Below are 21660 nucleotides of genomic sequence, written 5' to 3' on the forward strand. Positions count from 1 at the left end.
TGAATAGGAGTGGTGAGAGAGGGCATCCCTGTCTTGTGCCAGTTTTCAAAGGGAATTTTTCCAGTTTTTGCCCATTCAGTATGATATTGGCTGTGGGTTTGTCATAAATAGCTCTTATTATTTTGAGATATGTTCCATCAATACAGAATCTATTGAGCGTTTTTAGCATGAAGGGCTGTTGAATTTTGTCAAAGGCCTTTTCTGCATCTATTGAGATAAATCATGTGGTTTTTGTCTTTGGTTCTATTTATATGCTGGACTACGTTTATTGATTTGCATGTATTGAACCAGCCAGGGATGAAGCCCACTTGATCATGGTGGATAAGCTTTTTGATGTGCTGCTGGATTTGGTTTGCCAGTATTTTATTGAGGATTTTTGCATCGATGTTCATCAGGGATATGGTCTAAAATTCTCTTTTTTTTTTTTGTATCTCTGCCAGGCTTTGGTATCAGGATGATGTTGGCCTCATAAAATGAGTTAGGGAGGATTCCCTCTTTTTCTATTGATTGGAATAGTTTCAGAAGGAATGGTACCAGCTCCTCCTTGTACCTTTGGTAGAATTCAGCTGTGAATCCATCTGGTCCTGGACTTTTTTTGGTGGGTAGGCTATTAATTATTGCCTCAATTTCAGAGCCTGCTATTGGTCTATTCAGGGATTCAGCTTCTTCCCAGTTTAGTCTTGGGAGAGTGTAAGTGTCCAGGAAATTATCCATTTCTTCTAAATTTTCTAGTTGATTTGTGTAGAGGTGTTTATAGTATTCTCTGATGGTAGTTTGTATTTCTGTGGGGTCGGTGGTGATATCCCCTTTATCTTTTTTATTGCATCTATTTGATTCTTCTCTCTTTTCTTCTTTATTAGTCTGGCTAGCGCTCTATCAATTTTGTTGATCTTTTCAAAAAACTAACTCCTGGATTCATTGATTTTTTGGAGGGTTTTTTGTTTCTCTATCTCCTTCAGTTCTGCTCTGATCTTAGTTATTTCTTGCCTTCTGCTAGCTTTTGAATGTGTTTGCTCTTGCCTCTCTAGTTCTTTTAATTGTGATGTTAGAGTGCCAATTTTAGATCTTTCCAGCTTTCTCTTGTGGGCATTTAGTGCTATAAATTTTGCTCTACACACTGCTTTAAATGTGTCCCAGAGATTCTGGTATGTTGTATCTTTGTTCTCATTGGTTTCAAAGAACATCTTTATTTCTGCCTTCATTTCGTTATGTACCCAGTAGTCATTCAGGAGCAGGTTGTTCAGTTTCCATGTAGTTGAGCGGTTTTGATTGAGTTTCTTAGTCCTGAGTTCTAGTTTGATTGCACTGTGGTCTGGGAAACAGTTTGTTAATAATTTCTGTTCTTCTACATTTGCTGAGGAGTGCTTTACTTCCAATTATGTGGTCAATTTTGGAATAAGTGTGATGTGGTGCTGAGAAGAATGTACATTTTGTTGATTTGGGGTGGAGAGTTCTGTAGATGTCTATTAGGTCTGCTTGGTGCAGAGATGAGTTCAATTCCTGGATATCCTTGTTAACTTTCTGTCTCGTTGATCTGTCTAATGTTGACAGTGGAGTGTTGAAGTCTCCCATTATTATTGTGTGGGAGTCTAAGTCTCTTTGTAAATCTCTAAGGACTTGCTTTATGAATCTGGGTGCTCCTGTATTGGGTGCATATATATTTAGGTTAGCTCTTCCTGTTGAATTGATCCCTTTACCATTATGTAATTGCCTTGTCTCTTTTGATCTTTGACGGTTTAAAGTCTGTTTCATCAGAGACTAGGATTGCAACCCCTGCTTTTTTTTGTTCTCCATTTGCTTGGTAGATCTTCCTCCATCCCTTTATTTTGAGCCTATGTATGTCTCTGCATGTGAGATGGGTCTCCTGAATACAGCAGACTGATGGGTCTTGACTCTTTATCCAGTTTGCCAGTCTGTGTCTTTTAATTGGACCATTTAGTCCATTTACATTTAAGGTTAATAATGTTATTTGTGAACTTGATCCTGCCATTATGATATTAACTGGTTATTTTGCTCGTTAGTTGATGCAGTTTCTTCCTAGCCTCGATGGTCTTTACATTTTGGCATGTTTTTGCAATGGCTGGTACTGGTTGTTCCTTTCCATGTTTAGGGCTTCCTTCAGGGTCTCTTGTAAGGCAGGCCTGGTGGTGACAAAATCTCTAAGCATTTGCTTATCTGTAAAGGATTTTATTTCTCCTTCACTTATGAAACTTAGTTTGGCTGGATATGAAATTCTGGGTTGAAAATTCTTTTCTTTAAGAATGTTGAATATTGGCCCCCACTCTCTTCTGGCTCGTAGAGTTTCTGCCGAGAGATCTGCTGTTAGTCTGATGGGCTTCCCTTTGTGGGTAACCCGACCTTTCTCTCTGGCTGCCCTTAAGATTTTTTCCTTCATTTCAACTTTGGTGAATCTGGCAATTATGTGTCTTGGAGTTGCTCTTCTGGAGGAGTATCTTTGTGGCGTTCTCTGTATTTCCTGAATTTGAATGTTGGCCTGTCCTACTAGGTTGGGGAAGTTCTCCTGGATGATATCCTGAAGAGTGTTTTCCAACTTGGTTCCATTTTCCCCCTCACTTTCAGGCACCCCAATCAGACGTAGATTTGGTCTTTTTACATAATCCCATACTTCTTGCAGGCTTTGTTCATTTCTTTTTCTTCTTTTTTCTTTAGATTTCTCTTCTCGCTTCATTTCATTCATTTGATCCTCAATCGCTGATACTTTCTTCCAGTTGATCGAGTCGGTTACTGAAGCTTGTGCATTTGTCACATATTTCTCGTGTCATTGTTTTCATCTCTGTCAGTTCGTTTACGGCCTTCTCTGCATTAATTATTCTAGTTATCAATTCTTCCACTCTTTTTTCAAGATTTTTAGTTTCTTTGTGCTGGGTACGTAATTCTGCCTTTAACTCTGAGAAGTCTGATGGACTGAAGCCTTCTTCTCTCATCTCGTCAAAGTCATTCTCCGTTCAGCTTTGATTCATTGCTGGCAATGAGCTGCGTTCCTTTGGAGGGGGAGATGCGCTCTTGTTTTTTGAATTTCCAGCTTTTCTGCCCTGCTTTTTCCCCATCTTTGTCGTTTTATCTGCCTCTGGTCTTTGATGATGGTGACGTACTGATGGGGTTTTGGTGTGGGTGTCCTTCCTGTTAGTTAGTTTTCCTTCTAACAGTCAGGACCCTGAGCTGTAGGTCTGTTGGAGATTGCCTGAGGTCCACTCCAGACCCTGTTTGTCTGGGTATCAGCAGCAGAGGCTGCAGAATACAGAATACTGCTGAACAGCGAGTGTACCTGTCTGATTCTTGCTTTGGAAGCTTCCTCTCAGGGTTGTACTCCACTGTGTGAGGTGTGGGGTGTCGGTCTGCCCCTAGTGGGGGATGTCTCCCAGTTAGGCTACTCAGGGGTCAGGGACCCACTTGAGCAGACAGTCTGTCCGTTCTCAGATTTCAACCTCCGTGTTGGGAGATCCACTGCTCTCTTCAAAGCTGTCACAGTCATTTGCGTCTGCAGAGGTTTCTGCTGCTTTGTTGTTGTTGTTGTTGTTTAGCTGTGCCCTGTCCCCAGAGGTGGAGTCTACAGAGACAGGCAGGCCTCCTTCAGCTGCTGTGAGCTCCACCCAGTTTGAGCTTCCCAGTGGCTTTGTTTACCTACTTAAGCCTCAGCAATGGTGGGCGCCCCTCCCCCAGCCTCGCTGCTGCCTTGCCGTTAGATCGCAGACTGCTGTGCTAGCAATGAGGGAGGCTCTGTGGGCATGGGACCCTCCCGGCTAGGTGTGGGATATAATCCCCTGGTGTGCCCGTTTGCTAAGACCCTTGATAAAGCGCAGTATTGGGGTGGGAGTTACCCGATTTTCCAGGTATTATGTGTCTCAGTTCCCCTGGCTAGGAAAAGGGATTCCCTTCCCCCTTGTGCTTCCCAGGTGAGGCAATGCCTCGCCCTGCTTCAGCTCTGGCTGGTCGGGCTGCAGCAGCTGACCAGCACCGACTGTCTGGCACTCCCTAGTGAGATGAACCCAGTACCTAAGTTGAAAATGCAGACAAACCAAACTATTAACCAAAAAAAAATTTGTTCTGCTATCTCAATATCAGAATCCTGTGTCTCCTGCTATCTATTATACAATGCTGTAACACTGATATTGTCACATAAAATTAGTTATTGTAAGTTGATCAAGAGACAACAAACACACTGCTGCACCTGTTTAGGCTGATAGCAGTTTCTGTAGTTCTAAGCCTGATCTCTTGCCTTAGTCTTATATGTCTAAAGGTAGCTCTAATATAATGACCAGTAAATGATTCTGTGAAGTGTTAGATGAATATATGTTTTAATATTGGAGGCCAACCATAACACCTAAGTGATCTTTATAAAACATAAAACTGACAATGTCACTTCACTATTTAAAGTTCTTCAGCAGGTCTCCCAGTGCCACTTATCTAGTAGGAGTCAGGCTTTGAAATTAGAATTATTGAATCTGAATCCTTCTTTGCCACTTACTAGTTGTGTGACCTTGAGAAGTTACTTAATCTCCCTGAAGTTCAGTTTGCTTATTTGTAAAAGAGGGGCAGCAATACCTCAGAAGGTTTTTTTTTTTTTTTTTTTGAGACAGAGTCTCGCTCTGTCACTCAAGCTGGAGTGCACTGGCCAGATCTCAGCTCACTGCAAGCTCCACCTCCTGGGTTCATGCCATTCTCCTGCCTCAGCCTCCTGAGTAACTGGGACTACAGGCGCCCGCCACCTCGCCTGGCTAGATTTTTTTTTTGTATTTTTTAGTAGAGACGGGGTTTCACCGTGTTAGCCAGGATGGTCTCGATCTCCTGACCTTATGATCTGCCCACCTCGGCCTCCCAAAGTGCTGGGATTACAGGCTTGAGCCACCGCGCCCAGCCGAAGATTGTTTTAAGGATTAAATTAGATAATGCATGCAAAGCATCAAGTAAGCAACTTAAGGCTTATTAATTGTTCTAGGCAGAGGAGGATGTTCAAAGTCCTTATTATGCTAAATAAGCTCTTAAACTTCTATATTTGCTTTACCACGCTAATGACCATATCTACCTGGTCTACATCAACATGGGCTAATGACCACATCTACCTGGTCTATACCAACATGCCAGACAGATTCCTAGCAACTGCCAGACAACTTTCTCTATTGTTATGATTCTCTCTGCCAGGGAGAACTTTTGTTCCACAGAGTTTGAGGTTGTATCTTGGACAAATCATTGATAATCAGGTGTTCTCCACCAATTTTTTTTTTTTTTTTGAGATGGAGTCTCACTCTGTCGCCTAGGCTGGAGTGCAGTGGCGCAGTCTCCACTCATTGCAATCTCTGCCTCCTGAGTTGAAGTGATTCTCCTGCCTTAGCCTCCTGAGTAGCTGGGATTACATGCATGTCCCACCACATGTAGAGATGGGGAGAGATGGGGTTTCACCATGTTGGCCAGACTGGTTTCGAACTCTTGACCTCATGTGATCCACCTACCTTGGCCTCCCAAAGTGCTGGGATTACAGGCATGAGCCACTGTGCCCAGCCAAAGTATACATTTTCTAAGAGCAGGCCTCATCTATGCATATCCCAAGGAACCTACAACAGTTTCTGGCACAAGGAGTCTGGCAGGAGGCTCAACAGTATTAGCTGTAATGAATGTCTAATCCACTTGGTGTTTCTTAAACTTCTCTCTGGAAATAATATAAAGAGGCAACAGAAAATTTCCTCAGAAATACACCCCAAAACAACCAAGTTCAAAAATAAAATTTCCTAAATTTTTGTGAGGTTTTGTGTTTTTTTCCCTTAAAATTCATGGAGAATTTTGTATTATATTCCAGGACAGATGTGCATTTGTTTTAACCTAGAATACCAACCACCTCCCTACTAAGTTAATTATTACTAGAGGAACAGGCCTAAGACCCATGGATATAGGAATGGAGGTAAGGTGCTAGTAGCATTAGAGAGATGATGCATAACATGTATAAGTCATTAGATGAAGAAGTACCTGTGCCCTAATAATGAAAAACATGTAGCTGAAATTAGCAGGAGAAACTCGTGGAAATGTCTGTTCCCCAAAGAAAGAATTTGGATAGAATAGAACAAGAGCAAGAAAAGATTTTAAGTAAACTCCAGAATTCACAAAGAAAATGTTCTCAAAATATGTATATAAACTAAGCTTTAGAGAGTAAGTCTCAGACTTTTTTGAGGCAATACAAAGATAAAGGCGTTTTGGCAATACCTAAATGTAAAGAGAAACTACATTTACTGATGTCTGTAACAGGAACACAGATATTTGTCTTATGTTAAGACAGAACATTATCTGAAACAGATCCCCTACCCATTTAACTTCTTTGCAGGGTTCTCTAGAACTTTTTCGTATTCTTTTCCTCCTTTATTTTAAAAGATATCAGCACACTGCTTCTGAGGCTCAGTTTAGTATAGTTCCAAAGAGCCAAAATATTTGATACACAGAAAGGTTTTCACCTGAAATTTTCTATCTTTAAAGGTTATGAAAATGTCTCTAGGCTCCAAAGCAACACTAGAAAAACTGATTTTACTATATTACTAATCTACAAGAAGAAAAAAACCCCACTAATTCAGAATTTTGATACATTTTTAAAAAGTCAACTTACTACCTTTTAAAATTAAAGTTCTTCAGATTAAATAACCTATAGGAGAAATATCTTCAAGTATATTCTAATTCAAAGGATGACAAAATTCTTCAGTAAAGGGTCAGAAGGTAAACATTTTAGGCTTTGCATGCTAAGAGGCAAAACCCAGGATATAATACGTAGGTCTCTGTTGCAACGAATTTTCATAGTCTTGAAATGTTACTGTTATTTGATTTTGTTTTCTCCAACCATTTTACAAATGTAAAACAATCCTTAGCTCATGGGACACCCAAAAACAGATGGCAGGCCAGATATGGTCATGGCCATAGTTTGCCAACCCCTATTCTAGTCTAAGATAGACCTGAAAAGGTAATAATTCTACTGATATTACTAAAAAATTGAATCCTATTTTCAATGAAAAATACACATAAAAATAAATGGAAATGGGATACAAAACTATATACACAGTGTGAATCTAGTATTTGGAGAAAAGGTATGTGTGTGTTTATGTATGTGTCCCTGTACATACATGCATGCAAATGTATCTATTCACATATATGGCATCAAAAAAACCCCAAAGGAACTATATCAAAATGTTAACAATAAAATTAGCCAGGTGTGATGGCACCTGTAGTCTTGGCTACTTGGGAGGGTGAGATGGGAGGATGGCTTGAGCCCAGGATTTTGAGGCTGTGGTGAGTCATGGATTGTGCCACTGCCCTCTGGCCTGGGTGACAGAGTGAGAACCTGTCTCAAAATAAATAAATAAATAAAAATAAAACAAAATATTAACAATGGTATAAATGACTTTACTTTCTCTTTTATAAATGTTTTTATTGCCCAAATCTCCTATAACAAATATATAATACTTTTTAAAATAGAAAAATGTTAAATGGCAACAACAAAACACCCCGAATTTTTATCTAAATTTTTTATGATTTAAAATACAGTCATGTGTGCCTGTAGTCCCACCTACTTGGGAGGCTTAGGCAGGAGATCACTTGAGCCCAGGCATTCAAGACCAGTGTGGGCAACACGGCAAGACGCCATCTCTTAAAAAAAAAAAAATGCAGTTATGCTTTGTTTAACGAAGGGAATATGTTCTGAGAAATGTACTGTTATGTGATTTTGTCACTGTGTGAACATCCTAGAGTGTGCTTAACACAAACCTAAATCGTATAGCCTACTACACACCTAGGATTGCTCCTGAGCTACAAAACTGTACACCATGTTACTGTACTGAATACTATTGGCAATTGTATCACAAATGGTATTTGTGTCTCTAAACATAGAAAAGATACAGCAAATGCTCTATTAGTTTCTGCCAGGGGAAAAAAAAGGGGGTACAACAAAAACACTACACAAATATTTAAAATGGTACACCTGTATAGGGTACTTACACATGAATGAAGCTTGAAGGACCGGAATTGCTCTGGGTGAGTCAGAGAGTGTGAGTGGTGAGTGAATGTAGAGGCCTAGGACATTACTGTACACCACTGTAGACTTTATAAACACTATACACTTAGGCTGCACTAAATTGATTTTCTTTCTTCAACAATACATTAACCTTAGTTTACTGTAACCTTTTACTTAACTTTTTAATTTTTTAAACTTTACTCTTTTGTAATAACAGCATAAAATACATAATACAGCAGTATAAAAATATTTTACTTATAACCTATAAGCTTTTTTGTTTTTAAATTAACTTTTTTTTAACTTTTTAGTAAAAAACAAAGACACAAATATACACGTTAACCTGAGCATACACAGGGTCAAGATCAATATCACTGTCTTCTGCCTCTACATTTTGTCCCACTGGAAGGTCTTTAGGGACAATAAATACATGGAGCTGTCATCTTCCTATAACAATACCTTCTTCTACAACACCTCCTGAAGGACCTGCGTGAAGCTTTTATAGTTAACTTTTTTTAATTAGTGGAAGGGGTATACTCAAAAATAACAGTAAAAAGTATAGTAAATACACAAACTAGTGACACAGTTGTTTATTACCATTATCAAGTATTAATGTATGTACATAACTACATGCTATACTTTCACATGACTAGCAGTGCAGTGAGTCTGCTTGCACCAGCATCACCACAAACTTCAGTAAATGTGCCACAATGTTACAACAAGCTACCAGGTCACCAGGCAATAGAAATTTTTCAGCTCCATTATAATCTTAGGGGACCACCATCATATGCACAGCCCATTGCTGACCAAAAGATTGTTGTGTGGTGCATGACTGTACTGATATTCACACATACCTCTGAGGGTTCGCATCTGGTTCTGCTTGAGTACAGAGCTTAAATAGTGAGGTGATAAAGAACCACTGAAAAACAAAAAGAAAAGCAAATGTGCTTATAAAAATTTTTACTTCACTTTTTTCCCCCTAATTTTTGACAGGTTCTCTCTCACTCTGTTGCCCAGGCTGGAGTGCAGTGGTGTGATTTTAGCTCACTAAAGCCTTAACTTTCTGGGCTCAAGTGATCCTCCCACCTTAGCTGCCTGAGTAGCTGGGACCACGACCATGCACCACCATGTCTGGCTAATTTTTGTATTTTTTTGGTAGCGAAAGGGTTTTACCATGTTGTGCAAGCTGTCTCAAACTCCTGGGCTCAAGGAGTCTACCTGCCTTGGCCTCCTAAAGTGCTGGGATTACAGGCGTGAGCCACTCGCACCCAACTATTTCACTTGTTACACAACTTAGTCACAAATACAGCTAATTTGTACCATAAAAAACAAACTATTACCTTGTTTTCTTTGCTAATACTACTCAATTTAGAAAGTCTGCCAAAGCAGAAAGAGCATAGGAGCCAAAATTAAATCACAACTATTTGGATGTTCTTAGGCAAAATAATTAATCTCTTAGTTTTTTCATCTGTAAAACAGGAATAATTAAATCTCCCACACAGGCTGTTGTGATAATTAAATAAGAATAATGCATTTAAAATGCCTGGAACAATAGATAATACATAATAGTTACTGTTTGGTTTTGTATTGGATGCTTAAGTTTGATATAATACTAATACAGGTATTACCACAGAAATAAAAGCATTTACCAAAACACATGGTTAAAGGAACACTTGGTACTGACAGCAAACAGGTATGTTCCTGATTTTATTAATAAATATAAAATTAAACTTTCTATATTCATGGGAAGACATCAACAGTTCTTTTTTAAATCCAGGAATTAAAATATTTTTGGGAAAAACTACTTCTCTTCTTTGGAATTTATGATAGTATCAAAAAATCTATTTGTTAACTAACTTAAAAGTTTATTTCCTATTCATAGTTTTACATATACTGTATCTCACTCTTTTCCTCAGACTTACAAATTCTTATATGCAAGGCTACAAAAAAGCATGTCAGATGGAACTGCTATTTTGCCAAACAACATGAAGGGGAAAATGTTTCATTTTATATTAAGGGTTTAAAGTCAATGGTTATATATAACCCTTATGTTGTAGGTTTTATCTTTTTTTTTTTGAGACAGAGTCTCGTTCTGTTGCCCAGGCTGGAGTGCAGCAGCGCCATCTCGGCTCACTGCAACCTCTGCCTCCTGGGTTCAAGCCAATTCTCCTGCCTCAGCCTCCCGAGTAGCTGGGATTACAGGCACGTGCCACCATATCCAGCTGATTTTTGTATTTTTGGTAGAGACAGGGTTTCACCATGTTGGCCAGGCTGGTCTCAAACTCCCAATCTCAGATGATCCACTGGCCTCGGCCTACCAAAGTGCTGGGATTACAGGCTTGAGCCACCTCGCCCAACCACAGTTTTTATCTTGTTTTAAAGCCACAAGATCACTTTTAACATTTAAACTTATAATTAAGGCTAAAAGATAGAAACATGAAAGTGCAATATATCAAAGACAGCAAAATATATTTGTGATGGTTTAGAAAAAATGGTGCCAATTCTTTCATATAATCTTTTTTTTTTTGAGATGGGGTCTCAGTCTGTCACCCAGGCTGCAGTGCAGTGGCACCATCTTGGCTCACTGCAACCTCTGCCTCCCAGGCCTAAACGATCCTCCCACCTCACCCTCCTGAGTAGCTGGGACCACAGGTGTGCACTACCCATGCCCAGCTAATTTTTGTATTTTTGGTAGAGACAGGGTTTCGCCATGTTGCCCAGGCTTAATCTTCAGTTAAAGAAAAAACCAACGCAGCTACGTAAAACACATAGGTGAACATCAATAGAACTTACCATTAGTTTCTAAATTATTATTTAGAATGCCTCATAATAACCAAAATTAATTAATAAAGATATCAATTTCCAAATCAGAATATAAAATCTGGTAACTTCTTTTCTAGGTTTCATTTCATAAAGATAAATCCTCAGTTATTCTTTTGATAATGATCCATCTAATCTACAAATATGGTAAAAAAGCTTAAAATCTCAGTGAGTGAATGTATTACTGATATTTCAACTTTAGCCTTCCCAGCTATTTACTGTATTTCAGCTATAACCACTCCTCTGCAAGTTATCTAATGATTACTTTAATAACTCAAATTAACCACTATATGAAATGTTGATGATTGCTGCAGCTGGGAGTTCATTATAACTTTTTCTCTACTTTTGTGTATATGTTTAAAAATTTCCATTTATTACTTTATTAAAAATCTTTTTAAATTTTTAAAAACACAAGTTAGCCATTATAAACTACCCTTGAAGTAATTTAACCAAATCTGGGATTCTCAGTTCAAATGAAGGTAGATAATAAATTGTAGAAGACTCTAAAGTCTGCTTTAGAAAAAGGAAACAAAAATCAGATTTAAGAAGGTCAGGGTATTTTCAGATTTAACTTAAAATGAGGAAGCTAGATGATCAATAGGGGTTACTGGGATTGAAAACAAAGCCAAGGAAAATTATAAGCAAATACAGTACAATTATATTTACCAGAAAAAATAAAAACAAAGTTCAAAGCATTATTTTATTTGCCAAACATTTAAAAATTTTAGACTTGAACATACTTTTCAAATATTATAAGTACTATGAAAAAAACCCCTAAAATAGAAAAAGAAACCTACATATGTATATAAAATGTTATGACAAACTTAATCATCTTATTAAAAAATTTTAAATATATTTTTAATTTCCTTCATTTTTAGGTTAGCATTCGTATTGCAGACAATTAAAACGATCTGATCTGTTTGTAGCTGAAATTATATTACAACTTTCTTTAGGGTTTATTTATAACATATTCAGTACTGACTATATTTCCCAGAGTGTGTGTTCTCAACTAACCAATTTCCTGTTTTCTAGAAACACAAATTAGACCATAAGGAAAACTAACTTAGGCTAATGTCTTATCCATAAAGACTTCTTAAAAAAAAAAAAGAAAAGAAAAGAAACAACAGGTCAAGGATGGTGGCTCATGACTGTAATCCCAGCACTTTGGGAGGCAGAGATGGGAGATCACTTGAGGTCAGGAGTTGGAGACCAGCCAGGTCAACATGGTGAAACCCCGTCTCTACTACAAAGACAAAGATTAGCTGGGAGTGGTGGTGCGTGCCTTTAGTCCCAGCTAATAGGGAGGCCAAGGCGGGAGGATCACCTGAACCTGGGAGACAGCGGTTGCAGTGAGCCAAGATCTCGCTACTGCACTCTAGCCTAGGTGACAGAGTAAGACTTGGTCTCACAAAACAACAAAAACAGAAACAAAAACCAAAAACTAAATAAAACATAAATACTTCTTTATGCAATAAAAAAACAGAAACAAAATACCCTAGACCTTTAAAAGTTTCTCCGTCTCACACAATGAAATCCTATAAATCACCACTGACAGTTATATGGAAGATCCTTACTTTTGCGAAGATGCTGAAGAAAAAGGTTGCTTCTTCAGTGCCTGGATAAGATTGGGTTTATATTCCGGATCAACACACCATAAGGAACCTTTTCCATTAACCTAGAATAAAATGCACAAGAATAACTAGGAACTTTTATACATAAACAGTCAGTGTCTAAATGTTTTAAATAAACGTGCAGGGGGAAATAATCTCTAGTACCTTTTGAGTATGAAACTAAGGTTGAAGTGAGCTTGCTATGTGTGCACTGTAGCGACTAAAAGTCACCTTCCTCTGACTCACAAGATTAGTGGGGTTCAAATGTTATTAGTTTCTGGTTTTATATTATGCCTTTTCTACTTCAAAAACTCTTTCTTAAAATTTAAATTACCTTTACGACTACATTAACAATGATTTTGATAACAACAAAATTTACTTGTTTCCCATTCTCACACTCCTTTTTGCATGTATGAAATCTCCTATGATAGAAGCTATTATGATTGCTATTAAGATTTAATGTGATGATCTCCAGAGTCCTTCCATTTCCCATAGTCTTTTTCAAGGTAATATTAGTCTATTACCGAGGCTCTTTTATCTCTGAATATTGTGTCATAATTTTTATAGCTGAATGGCAAAATGAAAGAACACTGTTACATAGGTTCAAATACCGAGGTCCCTATCACTACTTATTGACTGGCTATGTGATATTGGGCAAATCATTTAATTTTTGAGAGTCAGACTTCTCATTTACATTTTACCTGTAAAGTAAAACAACAATGCAGTCCACTTCACTGAATTGTAATGAGATTCAAATAAGAGGATTTATCCGCAAGAGACACAGAGCTGCAAAATAGGTGAATATTAAGGGGCCATTCTGAAAGTGACATACGTAAGGGTTTGCAGCATGTTGGTTGAATAATGGTATATTCCTACTCCTTTACTTTCCACAGAGGAGGGAATTTTGAAGAAAAACCAACAATAAGAAAAAACCAATTAGTTTTGAAAAAAAGGCAAAAGTTAGATGGTAAAAAAACAAGGGATAAAATAAATTTAGGAGAGAATAAAACCTTTTGCCTGTGGAAAGGTGTAGCAATTGAGTGTAAGGCAGTTTTTTTACCATGCTGGCAATGTCTATAAACAGAAAAACCATGGCTGTCATACCACACTGTCATGAAGGAAGAGAAAAACCATGGCTGTCATACCACACTGTCATAAGGAAAGAAACACACCTGATTATCAGCAGAAACTTTTCTCTGGTGTTTAGCCTCAAGATATCACATTAACTATACTGAACAAGTATTTGACATTTTCTTTTTTTTCTTTTTCAAGAAAAGACAAGTTTTACAAATGTATTTTTGGATTAAATGAAACTTAACTTAGCTATATGTTCAGTTACCTGGACCAAATGATAAATGTGTTTTGATGACAGGGAAAATGTTAGCACCAGGCCAGGTGTCGTGGCTCATGTCTTTAATCCTAGCACTTCGGGAAGCCGGTGCAGATGATTGCTTGTGCTCAGGAGTTCAAGACCAGCATAAGCAACATAGCAAAACTCTGTCTCTACAAAAATAGAAAAATTTGCCTGGTGTGGTGGTGTGCGCCTACAGTCTCAGCTATTCAGGAGGCTGAGGCCAGCCTGGGTGACAGAGGGAAACAGTGTCTTAAAAAAAAAAAAGAATTAAAAAGTTAGCACCTATAACACCTTTTGTTAGCACCTATAACACCTTTTGCCCCAAAGCCAAATTCAGTTTCATATAGAAAAGATACGCATGCGTTACTTTTCATACACAGACCAAGACAATTATTTTAATAATGCTAGCCACGCTCTACCTTGGAATTCCTGAGATTACACTCCTAGAAATTGTTTAGTTCAAGTCCACTTTTCAAATTCTATTGCGAGGGTACTGCAAATTGTTTTGATCACAGTAGAGTTGCTATTTCCTTGAAACAGCAAATTGGAAAAACTGGTATCGAAAATGTGCAGTTTCAGGGCAGTTAAGTATCTTGAGTATGGTCTCAAATAACAGTCTGGTTTATGTTACCATGGCAGCACTTCCTTTCACTGGGTCTGTTCATGAACTATCATGAACAAGAGATAAAACTATGTATTTGCTAATCTACATTTTAGAGTCCACAGCAAAAAGAAACTTATTTTTAACTAATTTTCCACTTAAAATCTTTGCTCCTATATTACTGAGCTTAGATGAGAGAATACAAATAATAAAAGTTTTAGAAGTACTGTTTAAAACTAAATTTGCCTTTAACAAAATGGTCTTCTGTGCAACGGAAACAGGAAATGAGCATTCTCTCATTTTATTATTTCTCATTTTAGAACTCTAAGACTTCTGAACTTAGTAGAGAACTGCTAAAGGTTTTGAAGAAATTTTGAATATACTAAAAGGTGAACTTTGAAAAGACTTAACAGAAGTTGTAAAGACTAGATTGGGAGAAGAGGCAACGTTCATTATATCTGTGTATTTTAATAGAGTTGCTCACCTTGTCTAATACCAAAAAGAAGGCAAAATGGCAAGGCCTAGACAAAATTATAAAGTGGTAATGATTTTCAGTGGCTTTTAGAACCTCTGAGTTAAAAATAATTAACTGATTAAAATTTTACCACACTAGGAAACATTTTAATTCCATGTTTCCCAGCTAAAATCTCACAGTAATAATGTTTAAGTTGGGCTTTATAAAAATTTAGAAGAATACATACAAGACTTGGATGTTAACCTTTTTTTTTTTTTTTTTGAGACAGAGTCTTGCTCTGTCACTCAGGCTGGGGTGCAGTGGCGCGATCTCAGCTCACTGCAACCTCCGCCTCCCAGGTTCAGGCAATTCTCTTGCCTCAGCCTCCCATGTAGCTGGGATTACAGGTGTGTACCACCATGCCTGGCTAATTTTTGTATTTTTAGTACAGATGGGGTTTCACCATGTTGGCCAGGCTGATCTCGAACTCCTGACCTCAAGTGATCCACCTACCTCAGCCTCCCAAAGTGTTGGGATTACAGGTGTGAGCCACCACGACTGGCCAATTTTTATTTATTTTTTAAATTTGAGACAGAGTCTTGCTCTGTCATCCAGCCTGGATGCAGTGGCACGATCTTGGTTCACTGCAACCTCTGCCTTCAGGTTCAAGTGATTCTCGTGTCTCAGCCTCTCAGAGTGCTGGAATTACAGGTGTACGCGCCACTGTGCCCAGCCAGATGTTAACATTTAAAACATAAAGCCCCAACCAAAGCAAGCTGAACCAAAACAAAAGACAACCATATGTAACTTTAACAAATTTTAAATCCAGAGACCAATAAATACCAAACCAGGATTATTAGACTGTCTTTTCAGAAGGGTAAAAATGGTACTGATGATAGGCAGATACAGCGGCTGAGTATCATTACCACTTCATAGTTTGATCTAGACCTTGCCACTCTACCTTCGATTGGGATTATCATCTCTAGATAACAGCCATTCATCAGAAAAGTGTTGTCAAGCTTGCCAAATCCAATTCTAACATTTAATGCAACTAAGTATAATTTATTTGACTTCCACAGATTGGAAGAAAAATACTGTCATTCTGTCACTGACCCAAGAAACGTTTCACCAAAAAAAAAAAAAAAAAATCCACATGCATTCCCAAATCTACTTGAATGTATCTCTTTCTGTCTAAAACTCAAACATTTAGGCAAAATAGTTAACTGATTTTTTTGAAGACGATTTACAAGTTCCTTCCCCCCAACCCTGACTTGTGGTGACAGCTTGCTAATTTTTATGCCAATATATTACCATTTCTATATTTATCCCTTTTTTAAAATTGTAAGATGATTTCTCTCCTTTTCTTTATCAAATTCTACCTATACTCTGGACTACATCCTTTCCCATTCTCTAGCTCTTACTTCCTTAATTTCTTCCTTTCTCTGAAAATTCAAAACACTCAGGTTAATTACATTAAAAATGTATACATTTAAAAATTATGGAAGCGACCTATTCCCTTTTGAGTACTACCACAAATCATACCATTGGACATATGGTTTTGTAAATTTTACTAAAAATAATACCACTGTGAATATTTTCACACACATCTTCTTGTGTACAAGTATGAATGCTACTCTAGGGGAGAAATCAGAATATGATCTGCTAGATCAAAGGAGAGCCCATTTCTAATTCTAGTAACTACCGCCAGGGTGCCCTCAAGAATGGCCATATTAACATACTCCTATCAATGGTGTGAAAGTATCAATATTTACTCATGTCCCCATCTGATTTGATATTATCAAATATTTAAAATTTTTGAATTCTGATAAAAAAGCATTTTTTGTTCTTTTAATTTGTATGTCCCTTACACATATTACTAGTAAGATAAACATCTTTGTTTATGGTTATTGCCTATTTGTTTCCTCCCCTGTGAACTGCCTATTCATATACTTGCCCATTTTTCTATTAGATTTTCATTTTCTTATTGAATTATGAGTTTCTTCTATGTAATGGTATACTGTTGATAGTAAACATCGCTTCTCAACTCCACATTTAATGACATGATGTTGGTAGTTTGAAATTGGCCATGATGGAAATATTATACTATGGAAATCTGCAAAAGCTAAACAGCCCATCCCTAGACAGTTGTTAAAACATTTATCAGCACAGCACTTTTTTTTTTTTGAGATGGAGTCTCACTCTATTGCCAGGCTGGAGTGCAGTGGCGCGGTCTCGGCTCACTGCAACCTCCGCCTCCTGGGTTCAAGCGATTCTCCTGCCTCAGTCTCCCAAGTAGCTGGGATTACAGGCACGTAGCACCACGCCTGGCTAATTTTTGTATTTTTAATACAGATGGGATTTCACCACGTTGGCCAGGCTGGACTTGACCTCCTGACCTCGTGATCCACCCGCCTCGGCCTCCAAAAGTGCTGGGATTACAGGCGTGAGCCACTGCGCCCAACCAGCAGAGCACTTATTATGTATTTTGAATCCTAATCCTTTGGCTGCTACTTTTTCAACAACTTAGCCAATCATTTTCAAGTGTTCTGCAATATTTGACACTCTTGGCTATTCACACTTAAGCTTAGCTTCCTTGGCTTCATTACACCATATTTTTCCTAGATTCTTCCACTCAGAAGCAATGCTGATAAATTCCAAACTTAGAGCTGTAATCTCGCCACATCACCTCTATCCCTGCCTATATTTCTAAGTACCTAGTAGATGGTTACCTTTTATGTACCATCATAAGTATAAACACAATAGTTCTAAAAGTATAAAAGAATTAAGTGACACAATTCAAGAACAAAATCACTAAGGAAATTCTAAATGCATAAACAATAGCAAACAATGACACTGGTAACTTTAAGGGTAAATTTAAACAGAGACTATACAAAATAATTATGAAATACGTATAGTGTTTAAAAAAAAGGGTAACAATACCAAAGTAATAGAGGAAAAAGAATAAAAGGGGGATCAATTTCAAAGAAGGCAAAGAGAATGAAGGATAGGGAGATGATTTTCACTGTAGCAGTGTTTATAACAAAAAATTAGAAACCAGCCAAGTGTGGTGGCTCATGCCTGTAATCCCAGCACTTTGGGAGGCTGAGGTGGGCGGATCACAAGGTCAGGAGATCGAGACCATCCTGGCTAACACAGTGAAACCCTGTCTCTACTAAAAAAATACAAAAAATTAGCCGGGTGTGGTGGCGGGCACCTGTGGTCCCAGCTACTCGGGAGGCTGAGGCAGGAGAATGGCATGAACCTGGGAGGCAGAGCTGGCAGTGAGCCGAGAGTGCGCCACTGCACTCTAGCCTGGGCGACAGAGCGAGACTCTGTCTCAAAAAAAAAAAAAAAAAAAAAAAAAAAAATTAGAAACCTAAATGTTCATCCACATCACAATAAAGAGAATTATGCATTAAGATGAAAAAAAAGACGCTGAGCTTTTAAAAGGTTATTAAATAATATCACTCTTCCCTTTCTCTCTTTCTGACACACACACACACACACACACACACACACACACACACGTGACTATTCTACTAAGGTCTTGACCTCAGAGAGCTCTCATATCCTCCCTAGCAGGAGAAGCAAATCTATACATAACTGGGATATGTATATTATAAAGGTAACGAATAGAATGCTATAAAAACACAAAATGAGTACACAAAAGCAGGAAATGCTTGAGAGGTGACTTCTGAGCTGGGCTTTGAGGAAGTGTTATCTCCACTGACAGTGAATTACGAAAATGCAGTGTAGATAGAGGAACAAAATAAACAAGGACTATTTATAGTATACTGCAATAGCAAGTAGTCTTGTGGGGGCAGATCATGGAGTAGTGAAGAAAAAAAGCTGCAAAGACAGGCAGAGGCCAAAATGGGGAGGGTCTTGAAAACCATATTAACAAGTCTGGCTTTTATTTAGTATGTCATATTTACTAAAGTTTACTAGTTACAAAAACTGAAGTAAAAATGAGGCTCAGAGAGTCTATCTTTACCAAGTCACATATCTATCTGGATCTAGGAACATAACCGAACCCAATCCTTCATGCTGACTCCTCAACTTATATAATAGTTCAATTCGATGAGAAATGAGGGGAAGACCTGAACTAAGGCCAATGTTATGGTAGAAACTAAAAAAAAATGGCCAGAATCAGAAAGCAACTTGTAGGTATTTATAGGTGCTACTAGACACTGTTTTTTCTAGAGTCTAACCCCTGGCGTTTGACAGGCTTTGTAGACCAGATCAATTAATACCACTTATCTCACTTTTTTGTTATAAAATAAGGAAGTTCATCAGGATAATACCTACAATTCTTTCAAATTTGACATTCAAATAACTTAGGCATTGCAAAGAACAGGCACCCAAGATGAGTCAGATTTCTAGCAGAGACCCAGATAGATCCTAGGAGAAGAGAGAGGAATAAAGTCCAATTTTGGACACACTGAATTTGAGATACCTCCAGATCTAATAATTAGTTGCAAATTCAGGTCTGGGCTTCAGGAGAAAGATCTAGAAGTCATTAGATTACAGATGACATATTAAGCCATGGGAATTAATGAGATTATTTAAGAAAACACTAAACAAAAAAGACAAAATAGTGAACACTAAAGTTTAAATAGCAAGTGGTAGAAGAAAAAGATGGAGGGTCAGGCAAGTAAACAAAGAATTAAGCAGAGTGTTATACAAATCAAAGAAAAGATGAATTCCCAGAGCTAATCATATCATATAACGCAGTTTTAGGTTAAATAAGAATAGAAAAGACGTCAGTGGATTTAGACATAAGGAGGGCAGTGATTATAAAGTGTTCAAATCCCACATCTTCACTGAAACTATCTCCGTTGCATGGTACCAGTAACTGTGATATTCCTTTGGTAAATGAATTCAGATATTGTTTAAGATAATATATTGCTCTATCATTCACATTGTCACAAGTCAAATACAGGGAAACTCTATCATGCTCCTGGCTTGAAAACTCTCACTGGTTTGCTCTCAAATGGAGTCCAAACAATTTAGCATGATATTCACCACACATCTATTCTGGATCACTCTGCTTTTCCACCCTGCTTTCATATATTCCTCACCTACAGAGAATATGCCTACTGCCCCAAACTCCCAGCAGAATATACCATTGCCCTTTGGCATATGTTACCCTTCTAAAACCTGTTCTTTTTTTTCACAAAGCACGCTTCAAAGGCAAACTTTTCCATAAAAATTTCCCAAATCTTTTAGGTTAGGGGTCCCCAACCCCCCACCAGGCTGCAGACTGGTACAGGTCTCTGGCGTCTTAGGAAACAGGTCACAGGGCAGGAGGAGAGTGGAAGTTGAGAAGCATTACCATCTGAGCTCTGCCTCCTGTCAGATTCCGTGCATTAGATTCTCACAGGAGCTGGAACCCTATTGTGAACTGCACATGTGAGGGGATCTAGGTTGTGTGCTCCTTATGAGAATCTAATGCCTGATGATCTGAGGTGGAACAGTTTCATCCCAAAACCGTATCCTATGCCCCCACCTTAGGCTGCAGAAAAACTGTCTTCCACAAAACCAGTCCATACTGCCAAAAAGTTTGGGGACCACTGTACTAGGTAATAATTAATCAACTCCTCTCTGACTTTGTTCATGTTACTATTATTATATTTCTTTCTATTTTGTATTATGATTAACTGTTTGCCTCCTTACTTTTTAAAACTGAAACTCCATGCCAGGAACCATCTCACCACTGCACTTCAGCCTGGGCAATAGAAGGTGACTCTGTCTTACAAAACAAAACAAAAAACACTGGATTCAACTTTGGCCGAGTACAGTGGCTCACACCTGTAATCCCAGCACTCTGGGAGGCTGAGACAGGGAATCACTTGAGCCCAGGAGTTCGAGACCAGCCTGGGCAACATGGTAAAACCCTGTCTCTACTAAAATTAGAAAAAATTACTTGGGCGTGGTGGTACACGCCTGTAGTCCCAGCTACTCAGGAAATGGAGGTAAGAGGATTGCTTGAATCCCCGGAGGTTGCAGTGGGCCAAGACTGTGCCACTGCACTCCAGCCTTGATGACAAAGTGAGACTCTGTCTCAAAATAAAAAAATAAAATAAATTGTGACAGGGTCCATCCTGTGAGGTGAGATGTAACATATGAACGCTTACCTTTGGCAGAGCACAGAAACGGCAGTAGTAAAAAAATGTAAGAAAAAAAAACACGCAAATTTTAATTCAAATTATTTAAGACCAAATGTGAGCTAGCATGACAGCTGAGAATCCCTGACATTCCAAGAAGGGTCTGCCTCCACTAGGCAAGGTCTTTTTCCACTGGACTCCATCTGGTGCTCCAGAGGAAGACTGCAGGCAGGCCAGGAAGCCTAAGAGAGAAACCCTTATGGATGAAGACAGATGTACAGAATCTGCCAAAGTTTAGGCAAAGATCATCCATGTTCTAGACCTTGAACAAGCACAAGGTGAACATTAGGTGGTGTTGTAGGATAGACACAAATCTGCCTATATCCCAGATTCCTCTCTAATACAAAGCAAAAGCTGTCTGCCACTGAGGAAGACGCAAAATCCTTCGCCCATTTTAGTCCCAGGCAAAGGATGGCTGTTGCTAAAAGAAAAGTATAAAACCTAGCTATCCCCGTATTTAATAAGGCAATGTGCCATGTGCCACTAGAAGAAAGGCAGAAAATCTGCTCATGCTCAAATCTGCTGATGATACAGAGAACTGCTGCCATTGGGAAAGGGAGTAGTCACTCACTTTTGCCCAAGACCTCCCACTAATAATAGGCTGAGTTTCTCTACCATAATGGGAATGAGCAGGAAACTGGCTTGAACTCTAAAA

At 38.4% G+C, this 21660-nt stretch overlaps 1 protein-coding gene across 6 annotated transcripts in view; it reads right to left on the reverse strand.

Moving 5' to 3' along the window:
* FOXN2 (forkhead box N2) overlaps positions 1-21660 on the reverse strand; it is a 78566-nt gene that overhangs the window by 20349 nt on the left and 36557 nt on the right. For all 6 annotated transcript variants that reach the window (XM_033175780.1, XM_033175775.1, XM_033175774.1 and 3 more), the window contains 2 exons: positions 12394-12494; positions 8854-8918 (listed from right to left, as the gene is read on the reverse strand). In XM_033175780.1, the coding sequence (XP_033031671.1) occupies positions 8854-8918; positions 12394-12494 (166 nt within the window). The remainder of the gene's footprint in view (positions 1-8853; positions 8919-12393; positions 12495-21660) is intronic.

The sequence above is a fragment of the Trachypithecus francoisi genome, unplaced genomic scaffold (assembly GCF_009764315.1).
Source record: "Trachypithecus francoisi isolate TF-2019V2 unplaced genomic scaffold, Tfra_2.0 Lachesis_group17, whole genome shotgun sequence".
Classification (NCBI taxonomy): domain Eukaryota; kingdom Metazoa; phylum Chordata; class Mammalia; order Primates; family Cercopithecidae; genus Trachypithecus; species Trachypithecus francoisi.